The 19478-nt window shown below is 30.9% G+C and overlaps 2 protein-coding genes across 3 annotated transcripts; both read right to left on the bottom strand.

Moving 5' to 3' along the window:
- Window positions 1-375: 375 nt before the first annotated feature.
- LOC107866948 (low-temperature-induced cysteine proteinase) lies at window positions 376-5312 on the bottom strand. The gene is made up of 5 exons (XM_016713005.2): window positions 4539-5312; window positions 2392-2627; window positions 1782-1922; window positions 1262-1693; window positions 376-793 (listed from the first exon to the last, which is right to left on the bottom strand). The coding sequence occupies exons 1-5, from the start codon at window positions 4969-4971 to the stop codon at window positions 710-712; spliced, it is 1326 nt and encodes a 441-aa protein (XP_016568491.1). The 5' UTR covers window positions 4972-5312; the 3' UTR covers window positions 376-709.
- Window positions 5313-8742: 3430 nt separating this feature from the next.
- Window positions 8743-19150, bottom strand: LOC107869406 (2-oxoglutarate and iron-dependent oxygenase domain-containing protein CP2). 2 transcript variants are annotated; one of them, XM_016715940.2, is made up of 9 exons: window positions 19086-19150; window positions 13097-13349; window positions 11853-11900; window positions 11539-11715; window positions 10816-10966; window positions 10638-10724; window positions 10026-10150; window positions 9705-9823; window positions 8743-9054 (listed from the first exon to the last, which is right to left on the bottom strand). In XM_016715940.2, the coding sequence occupies exons 2-9, from the start codon at window positions 13319-13321 to the stop codon at window positions 8922-8924; spliced, it is 1065 nt and encodes a 354-aa protein (XP_016571426.1). In that variant the 5' UTR covers window positions 13322-13349; window positions 19086-19150; the 3' UTR covers window positions 8743-8921. The 2 variants fall into 2 exon arrangements, with proteins under 2 accessions (XP_016571426.1, XP_016571425.1); XM_016715939.2 differs by lacking the exon at window positions 19086-19150 and adding an exon at window positions 18415-18550.
- Between the last annotated feature and the right edge of the window lie 328 nt (window positions 19151-19478).

Below are 19478 nucleotides of genomic sequence, written 5' to 3'. Positions count from 1 at the left end.
AAGCAGTGCAATAGAAGAAACCAACGAAGATCCATTCATACTCACCAACAAGCAACTGAAGCATTCAACAAAGTTGCAAGTTGACACCAATGCATTCAGAAACAAACTGGCAAAACCCAAAGTAACTAAAATCCCTTCAAAATTACCATTCTTTTTGATAACCAATTATATTAATAGTTTGACTTCGACTCCCACTTTCCATCATCATTGGAGCTTGCCTTTCTTCTACCCACCTTCCATAACTAGTCTGAAGCATGAAGAACAAATGGCCACCTTCAACATGCAATCTCAATTGAAATCATAGCTTGCTTCCAACAGAACTCTTGTGCAGTAATTATATGATTTCAAAAATCTACTGTTAGTTTAGATAAGAGGAAAAGCAAACCAACTATCAGCAGTTTCACACCCTTGAGGTAGACTACTGATTTATTAATTAACAGAATAATATAGTAACATGGAGATAACATGGTTGCCATCTGGAAACTGATAAGTCTGAGATACTATTACAATGCAAGCTAAATAATGTTCTACAGGAGTTACAGTAGGAATCATCGTCTGACCAGCAGCGACATCAGTTTTACATGTACAAAATTTTATCTAACAACAATAGTATGTAATACAAAGGGGTAGATATATATCCAATATAGCATAAATCCACAACATCATGAATATGGCTATAAGATAATGATGTTGGGACAGGCTCCTAAGCCTAGAAAGGGTAAATAAGACCTCCAAATTTCCCAGTAAATGCTTCCTTCTGAGGCTGTTGCACCATAGTAGCATTGCTCATACGCTGCATTAGAAACAAATTAACTGTGAAAAGATAGTAACAAAAAGGTGAAAGGAAATGCATATAAACAGCACATCAAGAGAGAGAGAGGCTTTGCTTTATTGGTTATTTCACCTCTGATGACAATGACAATGACAATGGCCTAGAGAAATAAATGCAGCAAACCAAAAGGATGCATCAGGACTAACTGCTTTCGTCATAATAGTCATTGAACTATTGCAGCAATACTTACTCTTCTCATAATCACATAACACTGGATAACAAATTGAAAGCAATTGCTGAAGCAGAAGAAAAAGCACTCATAAAGAGTTGTATAATGGAGGTTGGTTGGGTACTTGGATTGTTACATTGCATACTGATCAGTTCCTTGGGTACCTCTGTACTCTAAATTGATATTTTGGTATTGTATGGATCCTAATAGCATAACATATGCATCAGATACAGAAAGGAAGTGCAAAGATGGAGATATACCTTTAAACAAAGATTCCGCCTTGTGTCACAAATTGGATAATCATGTGGGCAACAGTGGCGTCCATCTTTACAACACACTGCTGAATCCAATGCGCAACATTTCCAAGAAAAGCATACTCCAAGAACCTTCCAACCACAGCAGCAGGTTTCACCTGGACCACATGAGGTGAACATACTGCATTTGGATGGACTAGGAGCTGGAGGAGTTGGTGGATTTGGGCTACTCTTAGTTGGATATGAAGCTAGCTTATTGATCCCACAGATTCCATCTCGATCCCCACTGTTACGCAACATGTGCATATAACCATTTATTCCCCAGGTTGTTCCCCACGAGTTTTTTATAATCCAGTAGTCAAGTCCATTTTCGGAACCATACCCCACAATCAGTACGGCATGATCTAAAGATGTAGAACACGGCCCAGTGAATATTCCCTGCAACACAAAGGCAACAACTTTACACATCTCTTCCACTAACTACCTAAGATGATTAGGAGAGTGGTAATACGGGGATGGAAAAGACCTTTGAATATGATTGAAATGCTCTTGCACTGCCGCATATCCCAACACTCACAGGTTGAGTTGCCACTGCCTTTAGAAGCTTGTCCTCATCAAATTGAGGAATATCAGTATATCCATCAATGGTTACAACATGTCTTTGTAGCTGCAAGGTTGACAAGTTAAGCAAACAGTCATACTTGTTCATAATCGTTTTTACTGGAATAAAATATTCCTAAGTTTCCAATAATAAATAAGGAATCCAGAATCAGAGAATATATAGGACAACAAGCAAATTTATTACAAGAATAGGAGAAAGAAGATGGTTGGGGAGTGTCACAAGCCAAATCAAGATGGAAGAGGCCAAGGTTTTCCATCATGAGTGGGAGGTGCCAATTCCCATGACTGAGTCTCTCGTCACCATATTTGCACCATTTTCTTAGTTACCAACATTCAATTCAGGTTCCCCTGATAAATGTTAGCTTCAGATGAGATAAACCCAGTGATATTCTCAGCCTTCGAGCTTATATAACTCACATTTTCCTTCTCGTTTGTTTCAATTGTAATTATAACTCATTTGTAAACCCTTTTAGGCGATGAAAATCATAAAGTTGTACGAGAGACTAATTAGGTACCTTGTTTCTGTTGCATGTTCCTTCCCTTTCTCTGAAAGGGTAATCGTTTTCTGTGTCAATACCGCCATTCTTTATGACAAATTGGTAAGCATAATCCATCAATCCACCACCACAGCCTTGATTATAACTTCTGTCACAATCAATTAACTCCTGCTCAGAGAGGCTTACGAGAGATCCAGTGGCAATCTTATTGATACCTTCCATTGCACCAGTGGCAGAGAATGACCAGCAAGCACCTGGAAAATGGCACAAAAGTAACTGTTTATAGCTACAGCAGCTAGTAGCTAAGATTAAGTAAATGTAATAGCAATAGAATGACAATGTTGTGGACAAGAGCAATTTTAACTCATTGTCTCGAATAAATTAACAAAAACGGCTTTCACTTCTTTCCTATGTTTAGGCTGAAATGACCCGACGTATCAACAGAAAAAAGTACTTGACAACATAGGCAGAGAAAAGAAAAGAAAATTGTAGTTCAACACATCTGTCAGTCACCAAAACAACATGTTTAAGGCCCCAAAGCAAATTCTGCGTTGTGAAGAAAGTGTAGTTCAACACATCGGAAAGTAAAATTACTTTCTATATTACATCATACTAGTATGCATCTCAAAAATGAGTTGAAAAATAATGAAACACCTTTCTTTGATTGCTGAAACAAGTAGAGAATCATAGGGCACAATTGCGTACACAGTTGAAAATAACAAAACAAAACGTTGAATTATGAGTCAATTGTCAGAAACAGGACCCAAAAATGAAACAACCGATATTTATATAAATTTCTGTGTTATGATTGAAGCTGGTGGTCCAGTTTTGGTTGTAATGCAATGAATGGGTGTGGAATAAACAATGAAAGGACAGATCTCTGGAGTAGTCTGGTGAAGTTTGCGCTCCAATTGCTAAAACAAATGATAATTCAACCATATTTTACTCCACTGATTTGCTATGTTCATGATCTCTGTAATACTATTTTTTCGCCTGTCCATCAGTCAATAAAGAGCGAGATACTCTATCAGCATGTCCAATTACTCTTATCTTCTCGTCACTCTTAAGAAATGGTTTTCACATACACAGACAAAAATTGAAACAAAAAATCAAACAGTACCTTTTTATTCCTTGATAACAAGAAACAAACAGAACATTCATTCCTAATCAGGAGAGGATGAGCTCATGAGGTTAAGTTTCAATAGCAACAACAGATACTACTATCGAACTAGTTTTGGTTGATGTATGAATCCTCAATATTGGTTCCACTCCATCTTTCATTCTAATACTAAAAACTTTATCTTTGATGACAACTAAAGAGCTCCTAAAACAAAGAATCTCAAAATCTCACACTTATCCCTATACCAAACTGAAAGTGTTTAAGTGAGGCTAGGTTTCAGCAACAACATATCCAATGTAATCCCAAAAGTGGGATCTGGGGAGGATAATGAGTACGCAGACCTTACCCCGATCTTGTGAGATAGAGAGGTGGTTTCCGATAGACCCTCGGCTCAAGTAAAAGCAGTTCGAAAAAAGAAAACGTGAGAGAAGAAATCAAGACACAATGCTAAAGAAAGGATGACAAAGTGTACTAACAGTAAGAACAGTCACTCCAACAAAAATAATATGATAGTCCAAGTGCAAGAAACACTAAATAGTACAACAGAAATGAAATAACAAGAAACTACTAATACTACAGCTAATAATATGAAGAAAAAAAGGAAACAACTCTCAACTACCTAACCCTCTACCCAAATCCGTGTCCTCTCTAATGAAGTAAAATAAGTGCAGAACTTCAACCTGTTAAACAGTATAAGTAAAAGGAAAGAAGGAACTTAAAATTTCAACTCCCAGCCAACAAAAAAGAAACTAAAAGAAGCAAAAATAACACCACAGCCTCCCTTTTCTCATGAGCAAGCTCATCAAAATCCAAACTTTAAAAAAAAAAAACTGATCTTGATCATGCTTTACACAAGTTACATATTCTCCAGCAACAACAACACAAGTAGTTGGGTGTACGGAGACCTTAGCAACCTCAGAGGTAGAGAGGTTGTTTCCGATACACCCTCGACTCAAGAAAGTTGTATATTCTCCACATAAATGAAATCATCACTATGTTAAGTACATTTCACTAATTAAAAACAAGACAAATAAATTCAACATACCACAACTCCCTTGATTTTTGACATTAGTAACAGCTCCTTTTTCTCTCCAATCCAAAGAAGAAGGAATATCAACATCACCAACATCACTCCAAGCTTCAGTTCCAGAACCCAAACCCCCATGTTTCAACCTAATGAAATCATTAGCAGAAGATGACAACCCCAAGAAAGTCTCCCTAAACTCATGATGAGTAAGATCAGAATATTCATTCAGACCAAGGGTATAACTGGAATTCCCCTTACTATTATGCTCTATAATATAAGCATAATTTTCTTCAAACACCTTAAATCTATACACCCTTTCTTGTTCTGAAGAATATTTTTTACCATGTTGCTGACACCAAGTTTCAAAAAGATCAGAAATTGATGTACAAGTGCATAATGGTTCTTGAAAAATTAGTAAAACAAGAACCAAACAAGGTAATAACCAACTCATGGTTAAAAGGGTGCCTAACAAAAATGTAGTAAGATTGGTTTGGTTGGAATAAATATAGGAACTAACCAAAGAATGGGTGAAAAATGGGCTTATGTTATTGGTATACAAAGGCTCCAAAGTTTGTGTCTTCTTGGCCCCTAAAATCTTACAATAGATAAAAAAAATAAAAAACAAGAAAATTTTTGTAGGGTTTGCCACATGTTACATGTGTGGCAAAATTTATGGATTAGTACATGCCAAAAGCTGTATCTTGAATTTTTGTTTGGTTACCTTGAAAATCTTTTAAAAAAAAAAAAAAAAAGAGAGAGCGATGAAAAGTAATGAGTATCGTTTACTAGGTCGTTTCGAATTGACCACAAAATATGAGGTCGACTATAAATTTTGAATTAGATTTTAAAAATTTATTTTTTAAGTTTTAAAAATTGATTTTGGTTTTTGAAACTTCCAACCAAAACTTTAATATTTTTTTCAAGTAAAACATATGATTGGATATAACTTCAAGTTCCAAAAATACAACTTTAGAAATTTAAATTATCAAAAGTTTTAAGTTTAAAATGTACGACCGAAAGAGATTGATAGTAAAGAAAGGGTTCAAGTTCTGGGTATCTAAGTCACATTTTTAGGTAACAGTTTATCTTTAATGCTGGATTTTTCCAGTGTAATTAGATTTCAATATGATTGTTTCATTTTGAGTAAAAAAGTTGACTAAAAAATAATGTATTAGATTAATTTTGACATTAAATCAAAAGACAAGATAGAGTCTATCGAATGATAGACACCTCTAGCTTCTAATTTTGAAGTTGTGGATTTAAGCCGTCAAGGAAATAAAAAAAGTGAAAGTTCCTAGGAGGGGTAGAAAAATTTCACATATAGTCTCATTAGAATGTTTATAACTAACTTTCTAATCTAAATTTCATATTTACAATTCATAGACAAAATAAATGATAATTTTTTGTATATATATACAAAAAAAAAAAAAAAAGAAAAAGTCCATAAAAATAAAAAGAGATAAAAAAAAAAATTAATGTAATAAATATCCTTAATCTTCTCCAATTTTTTATTTATTCTCTGATATAACAGATCAATAAATATGAATTTATGCATTAATTATTTTTTCGAAAGTTGATAATTTTTTTTTAAAAAAAAAAATTGTGATCTGCAGGAGAAAGTTTGTAATTCGTGCATACAAAATTCCGGTATATACGATTTACGCAAATTATTTTTTTATTTGAATTTATTTACTGAAATCCTTTTTTGAATCTAATACGCAATAAAAATTGATTCAGTTTCAACATAATGAAAATCGATTTTATTATTGGTTTGAATTAGATTTTCTAAATTGAATGCACCTATAAACTTCAAACACTTTCAAATTGTCAATTTTGTAATTACTATTATTTTTGTATACAATAACTTCAATTGTAAGTTTGTGTTTCAATTTTCGTATTCAATTTTTATTTTCAGAATTTTAATTATTTTTTTCACAGAAGTTGTTAAAAGGTTATAATCCTTGTTTGTGTTAGTTTTTTTTTCTTTTCTAAATCCCGTTTGTAATTGCAATTTGTGTGATATATTCATTCATTACTCTACTGCATATTTAATAATATACATATTGACAGTCTTTTAATATTTTTTTATGTATATCTATTAATAGTATATTTGAATTTCTGTATATTTGTTAACATAAGTGTATAATTGTATTTTTATATCTGTTTTAAAGGTTACAAAGATTGTTTTTATTATTTGCATATCTATTATTTGTATATTTGTATATTAGTTTACATAAAATTTGATATTTGTATATCTGTTGTTTGTATATCTATATATACATATATGCAAATGAAGTATACATGTATTCAAATCAAAACTATTGTTTATTATTTGTATATCTGTTGTTTGTATATCTGTATATACAAATTTGAATATTGTTTGTAAACGATATTGCAAACGAAATATACATATATTCAAATCAAAATTGTTGTTTATTATTTATATATCTGTTGTTTGTATAGCTGTATATATAAATTTGAATGTTGTTTGTAAACGAAATATACATGCAAACGAAATATACATATTTGTATATCTGTTATTTATATATCTGTATATACATATATGCAAACGAAATATACATATACATATATGTTTATTATTTGTATATCTGTTGTTTGTATACCTGTATATACAAATTTGAATGGTTACATAATAACAAATTTGAATGTATATACACATATGCACTCTAAAACTGTATATATCTGCATATGCATTATTCTTCAAAATGTATATGTGAAAGTTAACTGTATATACATGTATGTAAATTGTATATACATATATCAAAATACAAATTGTATATACATACATACATACACTCTAACTTTGTATATATATGCATGTATTATTCTACAAAAAAAAGAGTATACGTATCTACATATATTGAAACAAAAATGTATATTGACTAACAATTCTGTTTCATGAGAATATATACAAAAAAATCTCGTAATCATTGTCAACTTCATTGCTCCCCCTTGTAGATTTTGATACCTTAAAATATTTTTTCCTTTTCGCCTTGCTAGAAAATGCAAAATTCTTTCCTTTTTTTTTTGATAAATCATCCATAAAAAAAAAAAATGGGGGAGTGACTTACATAATATATAAAAATTTATATTATAAAATAAAAATCCGCAAAAACGAAAAAAATTATAAAAACGGGGGAGTGCTCCGCCTTTTCTATTTTTTTTTTTTGTAAAATATATGAAGAACGAAGAAATTTAACGACTAACTGACATGATATATAAAAAATTTTAAAAAATTAAATCTAATGTCTATAAATATCCTAAACTGATTTTCTGTGGTGAAAAATTCGCAAAAATGATTTATCATAGAAAAATCAAGGATTATATTTTGTGATATTAGAGTGACTTTGAGAGAAAAACAAGGTGAAAAAAAGTTGAAGAAGATCTCTTGAATAATCATGTATTATGATGTTGCCAATGTTGTCGTTTCTTTAATTTAAAATCAAGGATATTAGAGATATTTTAAGAGAAAATTAAAGAAAAAATAGTTGAAGAAGATATCATAAAAAATAGTTGAAGAAGATATCATAAAAAATCTTGTGTTTTGATATTCCATTGTTGCCTTTTTTGAGTCAATAGGATAAAGAGAGAATAGCAAGAAAATACTAAAAATAAATACATGAGAGAGAAAATTGATATATACAAATCTTAATATATTTGTATATAGGGCCCACAAAAAAAATTAACTTTTAACTACCAAATGACTATGAATTGTAATTTTTTTAAAACATTAACCATATCTTGTAATTAATATAGTATTTTGTCAATAATATGTAATTTTTCCTAAAAAAAAAAGACATTTGATCCAAAAGATAATATGTGAACAAACTTGGCACTACAAATGTAGGTCATATGTTACACATGACAACTTAGGTAGTTGGATATGGGCTCATGCCATAATGTTATCACATCATCAAATCCAACAACCTCTCCATCAATTCTCTTACAATTCTCTCACATATGGTTCGAATTTAGTACTAGCATTTTCTCACCCAAATATCCCTTGTTAGCCAATAACGATGCATCACATGAATCTTTAAATTTGCTCTAGTTACTTACAATAATAACATATGATCTTACCACTACATTGTGAAGGTAAAGAGACTGTTTTCCTTTGTGGGACATTGACATTTGGATGATATTGTATCGAAGTTAGAAAAAATGAAGATAAAAATCAAATTGAAATGTCTGCTCAAAATTATTGTTCCTAAAGAAATAGATCTTAATTTCCACGATAAAGTTAAGTACTTGTAAATAATAGTTTGACCATCAACATTTCAGTGAAATAAAGCAGTCTTTCACTCATAAAACTTCAAACTTTCGTTCAACCGATAGATAGGGTATTGGGATATTAAGATTTAAAACTAATAGATTTAAAAATCATAATGATGATACAGCTGAAATTTTGAGCGTTGCAAGTTTTTGCAGCATTCTTTCTTCCTCGTCACGCTTGCACTCAGCACACCAGCTAGAAAAATCCGTTTGGTACTTCCTCATCTCTCTAAACACAGAGCTGCAAAAAAAAAATAAAATCAAAGTAATTAATTGTAATATGTAATTAGGTAATGAATATTAGTAATATATGAAAGTAGTAATTAGGTATATATTCACACATGCATAATCATAAGACGTGCATTATTGTCTTCTATTTAACAACAACATATATACTCATTGTATTCCTACAAAGTGAGATCTGAGGAGGGCAAAGTGTACGCAGTTCATACCATTATCTCTTATGAAATAGAGAGACTGCTTCGAATGGAAACTCGATTCAGGACAGATAATAGTATGACCACAAAAAAACATGAAAATAAATAAAATGGGATAACATACCACTAGATAATAAAAGAAATAAGATATCGATAGAATAATACTATAAACTAACTATTCGAGATCACAAATATCCTCAGAACACTACACACATGAAACTACAGAAACAGATACAAACGACAAACTCCTCCCTATTACTACGACGGACGCACTCCTACCCACTAACTCTCTACTCTAACTCGCGGCCTCCACACCTTCTATTAAGGGTCATGTCTTTTATTTCTTATTAATGTAATGTATTGTTTGATTGGATATGTAAATCAAACATAAAGAGAACTTTTGAATCTTTAATTTATCGTCATAGATAGATGAAAGATACATATATATACATACCTTCTGCACCATATCAACAAGTTGGTCCTCCTCCCAGATGTTGTTGCTCTAGCACCATGTCTATGGCGACCACAATGAAGAATTGCACGCCCAGCAACATGAGGATAATTAAACACCTCCTATATATATATATATATATATATATATATATTGAAAGAACAATTACATTGATTAATTGTGGAGTTATAGAGATTCTAAAATAGTTTAATCAACTTGAGAAAAATTAATCTATTAATTAAGCAGTACTCCCTTCGTCTCAAATTGATTGACCTACGTACTATAATTCGACAGAGAGTTGAAGAAAGTAAAAAAGACTTTTACCTCTGGTCGCGTTTCAGTGTTCATATGTTTCTCGCAACGCACACCTTGGAAGAACAAGTCTCCACCAGTGAAATGTTTTCCCAAGCACACATTCAAAGTGACTTCAGCATCATCAACATGCAAACCTATCAAATATGAAAGAGAAATCGTTAAATTATTCAATTACATAATGAGTTTAAGAATAATTGATTTTTCTTTTCAAATTATATTCTAACGATTTAATTTATGGTAGGAAGAGACTTCGCTAATGAAAAGGCCTCTAATATATGCTTCCCAATATCCTTTCATTTTCCAAATATTTTTCTTAATATGCTCTCTTTCTATGTCCAAGTGCATCGAAGAAAAAACTTACTATTTGTTTAGCTCTTGAAAACTCTTAATGATGTGGCTGTATTTCAATTCATTTCAAAATGATAGATTACACTTAGAATATATACACAAAGCTAAACACAAAAGATCAAGAACAGATCTCTGAGATCATGCCTTTTACCTACAATATTTAACTATGTATATTTTAATAACTGATATATCGACAAGTATCTTGACATTGATATATTATCGAACTATATTGACAAAATATGAAAGGTGTTACGTAAATTGAAACATACTCACCTAAGTCAACACCTTTGTCCATCCCATACTCAACGACAAAACCATGATGGCTATCGAGGGTCGATCCACCAACTTCAGTAAAAGCAACTGCACAATTATAAAAAATAAAAATGAATATTAAGATCCATTTCCTTGATTAATTTCTAATTTATATACTAATTAATTAGTTGTTAATTACCTCTTGAAATGGGGAGTATAAAATCTTCCATAAATTTCTGAAGCATATTTTGAAGGCCAAAGTCATCAAGAACAGCTCCAAATTTGCTCATTGCGTTAGGACGCATAATCCTAAATTTTGTTTCACGAACCCACTTTTCAAAGTTTTCGACCTAATTAATTAATTAGCAATTATCACAATTTGATAAAAAAAACAAAGAAAATAAGTATAAGTTAAATTTACATAAATCCTCAAAACATTCATATCACATCTACTTATTCTCCCACTGCTTTAGATTAAATACATAATATCCACAATATAAACAGATAAATGTTGTAACACGAGGACTCCTTAACTACATGTATCTAAAGGGTTTACATGTCTACAATAATGTATCCGACTAACCATATATATATCGCGACTATACAATATATAAGCAACACGCGGATACATGTTGTAACCCTCATATACACACGGATAGATGCATGTTGTAACCCCTCATATACATACGAACACAATAATGTATCTGAAACTAAACCATGTATCAGGATGTCTTAACCACATGTATCTGGAGGATTACTTGTAATGTATTTATGACTAACCATATATCACGACTATACAATGTATCTGCCTCACTTTTTAATGAAATACTATGTAATACTAAAAACTTACGACAGAAGGAGTAATTAGCTCCTATAGTAGTAAAATTTACGATGTTTATATATATATATATATAGTACGTACCTCTTCCAACAGCATCTCACAAAAACGTGGTTGAAGCATTTCAAAGCTTAGAACCCCTGGATAGGGTTCACATATTATCTTTCTGAAGCTTTCCACTGAGTTCTCACTGATTGCCTTAATGAATGAGGGCACAAAGAAGTTTGTTGCCTTCATGGTATATAGCATACTGTGTAGAGGCTGAAACATAAAGAAAAAAAAAATGCGATTATATTGCTTTATAAGATTTTTTGTAAAACTAATTAATTATTTGGTCATAGCTCATGAACCTAATAAGAAACCATAATAAATAAATTTGTTATGTACGTACGGCGTACCTGATAGTTTGATATGATCCTCTGCCTATATTCATTTTGTTTCTGCGTCTGAGTAGCAACACAATTAAAAGATATATCAAGAATATATGTATATAAATTGGCCAAAAGAAAGAAAACTCCTTTTTTTAAAAAATAAATAAATATGTCCATCTTTGCTCATTGAGCATGGATAAATTGGTGGAGCATCCTCCTACTTGTCCGTTGCACGGATTCTTTACTTTCAATGCCGCGCTCGTATTGAATTCATAAAAAAATTATACTACTTTTAGAGAATTCAACGCATATCTGTTGTAATATTTTTGAAGAAGAGTCCGAACAACATAAGCTATCCATGATAGTAGATAAACATTTAACCTCACAAAAAAATTGGAGGAGCATGCAACCAAAGGTGTTCTTGCTAACCTTTTCTAGGAAGTTTTTGAAAATCATATTTGAACATTGTATAGCCACTGCTTGTACACCAAAAGAATCAAACCTTTCAGAGGTGATAAAACTACTAATACTTACTAGAACGCGAGGCTAAAGACCATTGGAAGTAGGGCCGGATGTATGTACCATTATAGGTACAACTTATAAGTATAGTTCAACCTATAGTACATAAATTTATGTGCAAAAAGTATGCTAAATTGCAATAAATATTTTCTACTTTGGAAAGGAAAAGGGCAGTTCCAAACGAAGAACCCGAGGCAAGCTTCTCGGTTTCCAAGTGTCAAGTCCCGAGGGTTTGTGCCCGCCAAAAGATTTTTTTTTTTTCTTTTTAGTCTTTCCTTGATTCAATGAACCGAAAGGTGAGAGGCACGGCTCGATCGGTCTCTGGGTCGAATTTGTTGTGAACCTCAAAACTAGAATTTCAATCCTCTATGTATGAGGCCAGCAATAATGAACTTAGTTATGCTACGTTGTCCTATTTTAAATTAAAAATAACATTCTACGCTTTAAAGACTTAAATAGCATGAAGGACAGCAGATTAATGCAATAACTAAATATTTTTTCCTATATAGGAGTATAATGAAAGGACAACTTGGTATCAAATAGTCTAACCACCAACAATCCTCTTAGTATATAGTACTATTGAATAACGCAATATATATACACATACATGCTTAATTAGCGTGACTGAAATTTCTCTTTTAAACAGTAGAAGACAATCGTAAAGCTTCCCCACATATGCAAATTGCAACATTAATATTAGTATTGCATCGCATCGATCAGTGAATAAATAATTAATATAATTAATTACTTACGCGAATGCGCTCGGATAGAGGAGAGTAACCAAGGAGAATGTCACTCATGAATTGGACTTTGTTGTCTCGTGATGAATTGAGCAAGTTGCTTGAAAGATGTCGCTCGAGGGAACTGTATAACAGAGGGCTGAACTCCAATTTCGACTCCAATTCCTCATAGTTTTCCACCTTGTGATGTTCTACTTCTACAGATGGAATCAGTTGCAGCCCCTTCAATGAACTCATGTTTCCCCTCTTCTCAGATTGATGTGTCCTATACAACATGAATCAAATTTGTATATATAAACCAAGAGATATACAACACGAATCAAACTTGTATATATAAACCAAGAGATGGGTGTGTCCTATATATACAATACGAATCAAATTTGTATATATAAACCAAGAGATCAATGTGTCCTATATATACAATACGAATCAAATTTGTATATATAAATCAAGAGATCATATGTCTTATATAACACTAATCAAATTTGTATGTATAAACCAAGATATCGATGTGTCCTGATGATGTTAGGAAAAAGATTTAAGTTTACCTTCTTCAAAAAGAATTTTTCCTACTACTTTAGTGCCTCTTCAGATCATACTTTAATTAGCACCAAAATTAATGAAATTACCATACATACGACGGTAATTAAATTAACTTTAATAATCTTCCACCAACAGTTTAAACTAAAAATAACTTGGTAGGTATATAATATAGTATATGTATTTTATGTATAACCCTATACATTAAGTGTATAATGTTTGTATACCCGCTAACAAAATTAAAGGGTGTTTTTTGTGAATACCATCTTACTAGCCTTCTTTTTTATAATATATCATAGTGCGTTATACTAATTATACATAGAGAATTCTACAAATATTTACATCTTATACCAACCTTAATAATTAAAAATAGAAAAGGTACTCCTAAAATTTAGCATTAATCGACAAAAAATATTAAAAACTACAAATTTCTGATCAATATTCAAAAAGAAGTAATTAATTTTCTAATACAGTTTTTGTACTGGAAGAGCTTAACCTTTTCTGTTGTCACAACTCACAAAAACACAATTTGTACAAAAAATAAAGTAATAAGACATAAAAGCACAACTGAACTATAATAAAATAATTATTAATTACATATCTAAATTATGAGAGGGTCCTATAACCCCCTCAAATTTATTCATTTCATATTGTTTACCTCTTTCAATAATAATCTAATTTAAAAAAAAAAAACTGTCAAAACCTTCACTTGTTCATACACAATTATATATTTAAATTTAATAGAAGTGATCAACCCTGATAATAAATAGGTCATTAGAATGTTTGTTAAAAAGACATTAGTAAGTATTTTTTAAATGTCTAAACTATCTGTGAAGCGGTTATAAAAATATCTATATTTATAATCTATAATCTATAATATATTTTAAAAGTGTGGAAACCGTTAGAAAAGTGAATTGAATTTTTTATCCTTCATTAAAAGATCTGTAATAGACAAAATCATCTTTCCCCCCTTTTTCCCTAATTATTATTTTATTAAATAAGGACTCCTAAAATATATGAGAAGAATCCTAATTGAATAAATACACGAAAAAAAATTAAAAATCCTAAAATACATCAAATATATGGTCCTAAAATAAAAAGAGCTCCTAAAATATATGAAAAGAAATTAAGAATTCTAAACTATGTAAATACATAAAATATACGAGTCCTAAAATAAAAAAGATCCTAAAATATATGATAATAAATTAAAATTCACGCAAAAATGTGACCCACGACTGTAGTTAAAAGTTCAAAGGAGGAGCTAATGTCAATCATGAGAAGTCTTAAGGTGAAAGGGGTTAAGTAAATTCAAAGAATAATTTTGATTGGTAAGAATAGCTTCAAACTTTTCCATGCAACTACGCCAATTACACCATAAAGTGAATAGAGAAAATTAAAGAAGTCTGAAATCAAACAACATATGAATTACTCCCTCCATTACTTTTTTTTTACTCTGTTTAAAAATGAAAAAAAAATTCAAACACGAGATCTTTTAGGAGAAAGAATTCTAATTAAATAAATACATGAAAAAAAAATTTAAAAATCTTAAAATACATAAAACATATGAATCCTAAAATAAAAAAGGTCTTAAAATATATAAGAAGAAATTAAGAGTCATAAACTGTACTTAAAAAAAATATCACCTATATAAATGGTTACATTGTACTCATGCGGGAAATAGGCATGCCTAAGCAAACACAAAACCCCCAACACAAGATTTTTTAGAGGTGAGATCCTCTTTTAGTTGCATATGTATTTCTTTAAAGTATTGATTTGTATTAATACTCTTATTACATATGATACCAATTTAAGTACTTTTGATCAGATCCTTTACCTTTAGTTTAAACTTATTATCTTTTACGTGTTGTTTTGATTATGTCCTTAATCTACTTGTGTGATTTGTAATTTGTTATGTATTTGTGCATAACTCATGTTTGATTTGGAGATCTTTTCTTATTTGTTATATACTCCTAATTTTTAATTTAATTTGAAAATCTTTTCTTATTTGTAATATACTCCTAAATTTTAGAAATTTTACGTGGAGAAAGAGATCGTGTAGATTAGAAGTTTGTTACTTGTTTATATTTTTTAACCAATTATTTTTTATAATTTTATTCATTGAGTTACAAAAAAAAATTAATTAAAATAGAATTCGGATCTCGGCTCAAAGTTGGGTCAGGAATTGACTTTGTGGATCGAATCTCGAGTCAGGATTGGGAGTCGGATCCTAAATTGAGATCGAGACTCGAGTTAAGGTTAAAAGTTAGGTTCGAGATTGAGAGTCGAAGTAGGGTTTGGAGGTTGAGTCTCAGCTTAGAGGGAATGGAGTTTGTGGTGGGGTATTGAGTCGGGAGTCAAGGGTTGAGACTCGGGTCGAGGTCGAAGTCAGGATCAGGATCGAGAGTTGGGGTTGAGGTGGAGAATTAGGTCTCGGGTCAGAGTTGGGATCTTGAGTCGGTAGCCAGGTTAGAGAGTCGAATCTGATATTATAGTATTTGTAAGATTATACTTAAATGATCTTGAAATACTATTTTCTTTTTATTAACTAAACACCACAAAATAAATAAGAAAATCACTTTTTTTTCAGTAAAAATATTTTTTAGAAAATATTTTCCTTCATTCAAATTTTCAAATATATCCATAATTTTTATAATATTATCAGGAATTACACGTGTGAGGCACATGATATGAAACTAGTATATATATAAACTTGAAAATACTATCTTTACATGAGAAAGGACAAGTGACTAAAATAAAATATCTAAAGTACTCGTTTCTTATTGCTTACTATGTTCTTAATTTTATAAAACTCATACCTAAGCACAAGCAACGAAAAAGGACACCAACCTCGAGTAGGAAAATTGAATAACATTTCAAAAATTCAAAAAAAACTTTAATTTAGGTTTCCAAGTAAATCCAACCTGCCTGATTTAGAATTCACAATCTTTCCACATTTTCCTGAACATTACGGATAGAAATAGGGTTCTTCTTATTTATATTAGAAAATCCACATCGAAAAATAAACAACAAATCAAAGAAATACAATCTTTTATCAAATCAAATAAACAAAGCAGAATAGATTTATCAGACGACCATATCTAAGAGGTCGTACCTTTGTGTGACAATATCTGAAGTACTCTGATTCTCATTGCTTACTACATTCTTAATCTTATAAAATTTATACTTAAGGACAAGCAACAAAAAAAGCACCAACCTCGAGTAGGAAAATTGAACAACATTTCAAAAATTCAAGAACTTCAATTCAGGTTTTCAAGTAAATCCAACCTACCTGATTTAGAATTCTCAAAATTTTTATATTTTTTTGAATACTGAGTAGAGATAGGGGTCTTCTTATTTGTATTAAGAAATCGATATTGAAAAATGAACAACAAATCAAAGAAATACAATCTTTTATCAAATTGAATAAAGCAGAATAGGTTTACCAGACGATCAGATTTGAGAGATCTTACCTCTGTGTGATCTAGTACCTTTGTGTGACAATATCTAAGGTACTCTGATTCGCATTGCTTACTACATTCTTAGTTTTATAAAACTTATACCTAAGCACAAGCAACGAAAAAAGGCACCAACCTCGAGTAGAAAAATTGAACAATATTTTTAAAATTCAAGAATTTCAATTATTCAGGTTTTCAAGTAATTTCAACCTACGTAATTAGAATTCTCAAATTTTTCACATTTTTCTAAACACTATGGGTAGAGATAGGGTTCTTCTTATTTGTATTAGGAAATCTACATTGAAAAGCGAACAATAAATCAAAGAAATACAACTTTTATTAAATCAAATGAATAAAGCAGAACAAATTTACTAGACAACCAGATCTGAGAGATTGTACCTTTGTGTGACCAAGTGGGACAATATCTAAAGTACTTCGGTTCTCGGGATGGCAATGGGGCGGTGCGGGTTTTAAACTATACAGCTGCGGTGCGAGTTAAGGTAAAAAAAATTTAAACTGTTCAGGTTGCGGTTACGGGTATATGAGGGTTTAAATTAAAAAAAGCTAAAAATTAGTATTATACTCGTGAATATACCTAAAATTATATGTATTCTTTACTTAAAATTTTATGATACTTAAAATGACATGTATAAAACTACAAATAAATAATTTTATAGTTTTTTAAATATCTCTATTCATTTTTAAAAAAATATGATATTTGATCATTACTTGTACACGTGATATTTTTTGACAATTTCTTAGTGACAAGTGATTTAATAGAAATTAGTTGTTATTATTTCCTAGTTGTAGATTTGAAAATATTATGATTTTCAATGGAGTTACAATTTTTTTAAAAAATAAAAAAAAATAAAAACATAAGGCGGGGTGGTGCGGATATGTGCGGGAATGAGTGTGGGGCGAGTTTATACGAATTTAAAGATGATGCAGTGCGGTTTTAAAATTTACGGGTGTAGAAAAAACCCGCACCATTGTCACCCCTAGTTCTTATTGCTTACTACATTCTTAATCTTACAAAACTTATACCTAAGCAAAAGCAACAAAAAAAGGCACCAATCTCGAGTAGGAAAATTGAACAAGATTTCAAAAATTCAAGAACTTTAATGCAGGTTTACAAGTAAATCCAATCTATCTGATTTAGAATTTTCAATTTTTCCATGTTTTCCTAAACACTATGGGTAGAGATAGGTTCTTCTTATTTGTATTAGAAATCCATATTGAAAAATGAATAACAAATCAAAGAAATACAATATTTTATCAAATCAAATGAATAAAGCAGAATAGATTTATCGGACGATCAGATCTGAGAGATTGTACCTTTGTGTTAGTACCTTTGTCTGAAGAGATTAAAAGAAGGTTCGATTAGGGTTTTGTGGTGTTTTATAGTGTGATGATCAGAAGGGGCACGTGGCGAGTAAAGGGAGCAAGATATCTACATGTATACGCATAGAGATGAAAAGATAGACGACTTAGATAAAAAATTCATTAAATAAAAGGACGGTTCAGATTAGATAGTCAATTAGGTTGTTAGAAGTTGTTAAATATAGAAATGCACAGCTGGACACGACAACTGTAATTAACATTTATTAGCATATGTACTATTTTTTTGGTTGTAAATAAAATCTATATTCAATGAACTTCAATAATATGATTAAACTAAAGTATGAACAACTAAATGAAGTCCTAACTCTGTATTCACCAATATGAACTTCAACGATAAATTTAAATCAACTTATGAAAAGCAAAATTGAAGTCCAAACCCATAATGAACAACAAATGAATTTCAAACTATTTTCTGAAAAACAAAAAAAACAAATGTTTAGAAAGAGATGAAGATTAGAAGATTCAAATCCACTGAATTCACAGTGTATCCTTAAGAAAATTAGTCGTCGCAGGTATCCGAGATTATGGAATATATCCTCCCAGAATAAAATGAATCACTTCAACAGAATAGCGGTACCTCAAATTCTATCTAACAACAAACTTACTCAATAGCAGCAAGTCACAGTTGAATTTTTCTTAGAAAGAGTAGTGTTTTTAACTTCAACATTTTGTCACCATATATGAGAAAAAATAAGTTATTTATAAAAAATAAAAAGCAAAAAGCAATTGTTTGTTAAGAGTAACATTGTTTCAAAGTGTCGGGTCCATATGCAGACCCATGTGCGTTGGCACATGATGACCATGCAACCGCATACCACATGCACCCACAAATCCACATGCACCCACAAATCAGTCTTTCATCATTTAAACAATGAACTGAAGGATCACGTCCCTTTAATGTATGTTTTGACATGTATCAGCTCATGTTCGTGTTCATCCGTAAATGGATAAATTTTTCAAATTAGTTTTCTAGATTAAAATGATAGCTCTCCTTACCC

Source organism: Capsicum annuum, chromosome 4, assembly GCF_002878395.1.
Source record: "Capsicum annuum cultivar UCD-10X-F1 chromosome 4, UCD10Xv1.1, whole genome shotgun sequence".
NCBI classification, from domain to species: Eukaryota; Viridiplantae; Streptophyta; class Magnoliopsida; order Solanales; family Solanaceae; genus Capsicum; species Capsicum annuum.
Note: the sequence above shows the minus strand (reverse complement) of the source record. Positions and strands in the feature narration are given on the sequence as shown.

Excerpts from the sequence above, each read along its gene's own strand:
- LOC107866948 (XM_016713005.2), bottom strand. The coding sequence starts at position 4,971 with ATGAGTTGGTTATTACCTTGTTTGGTTCTTGTTTTACTAATTTTTCAA. Across the intron at positions 2,628-4,538 it reads CAAAAATCAAGGGAGTTGTG|GTGCTTGCTGGTCATTCTCT; the intron begins GTATGTTGAATT and ends GCCATTTTCCAG. Across the intron at positions 1,694-1,781 it reads CATTTCAATCATATTCAAAG|GGAATATTCACTGGGCCGTG; the intron begins GTCTTTTCCATC and ends TTTGTGTTGCAG.
- LOC107869406 (XM_016715940.2), bottom strand. The coding sequence starts at position 13,321 with ATGAGTTCATTGAAGGGGCTGCAACTGATTCCATCTGTAGAAGTAGAA. Across the intron at positions 11,901-13,096 it reads CTCTATCCGAGCGCATTCGC|ACGCAGAAACAAAATGAATA; the intron begins GTAAGTAATTAA and ends GTTGCTACTCAG. Across the intron at positions 10,967-11,538 it reads GTGAGATGCTGTTGGAAGAG|GTCGAAAACTTTGAAAAGTG; the intron begins GTACGTACTATA and ends TTAATTAATTAG.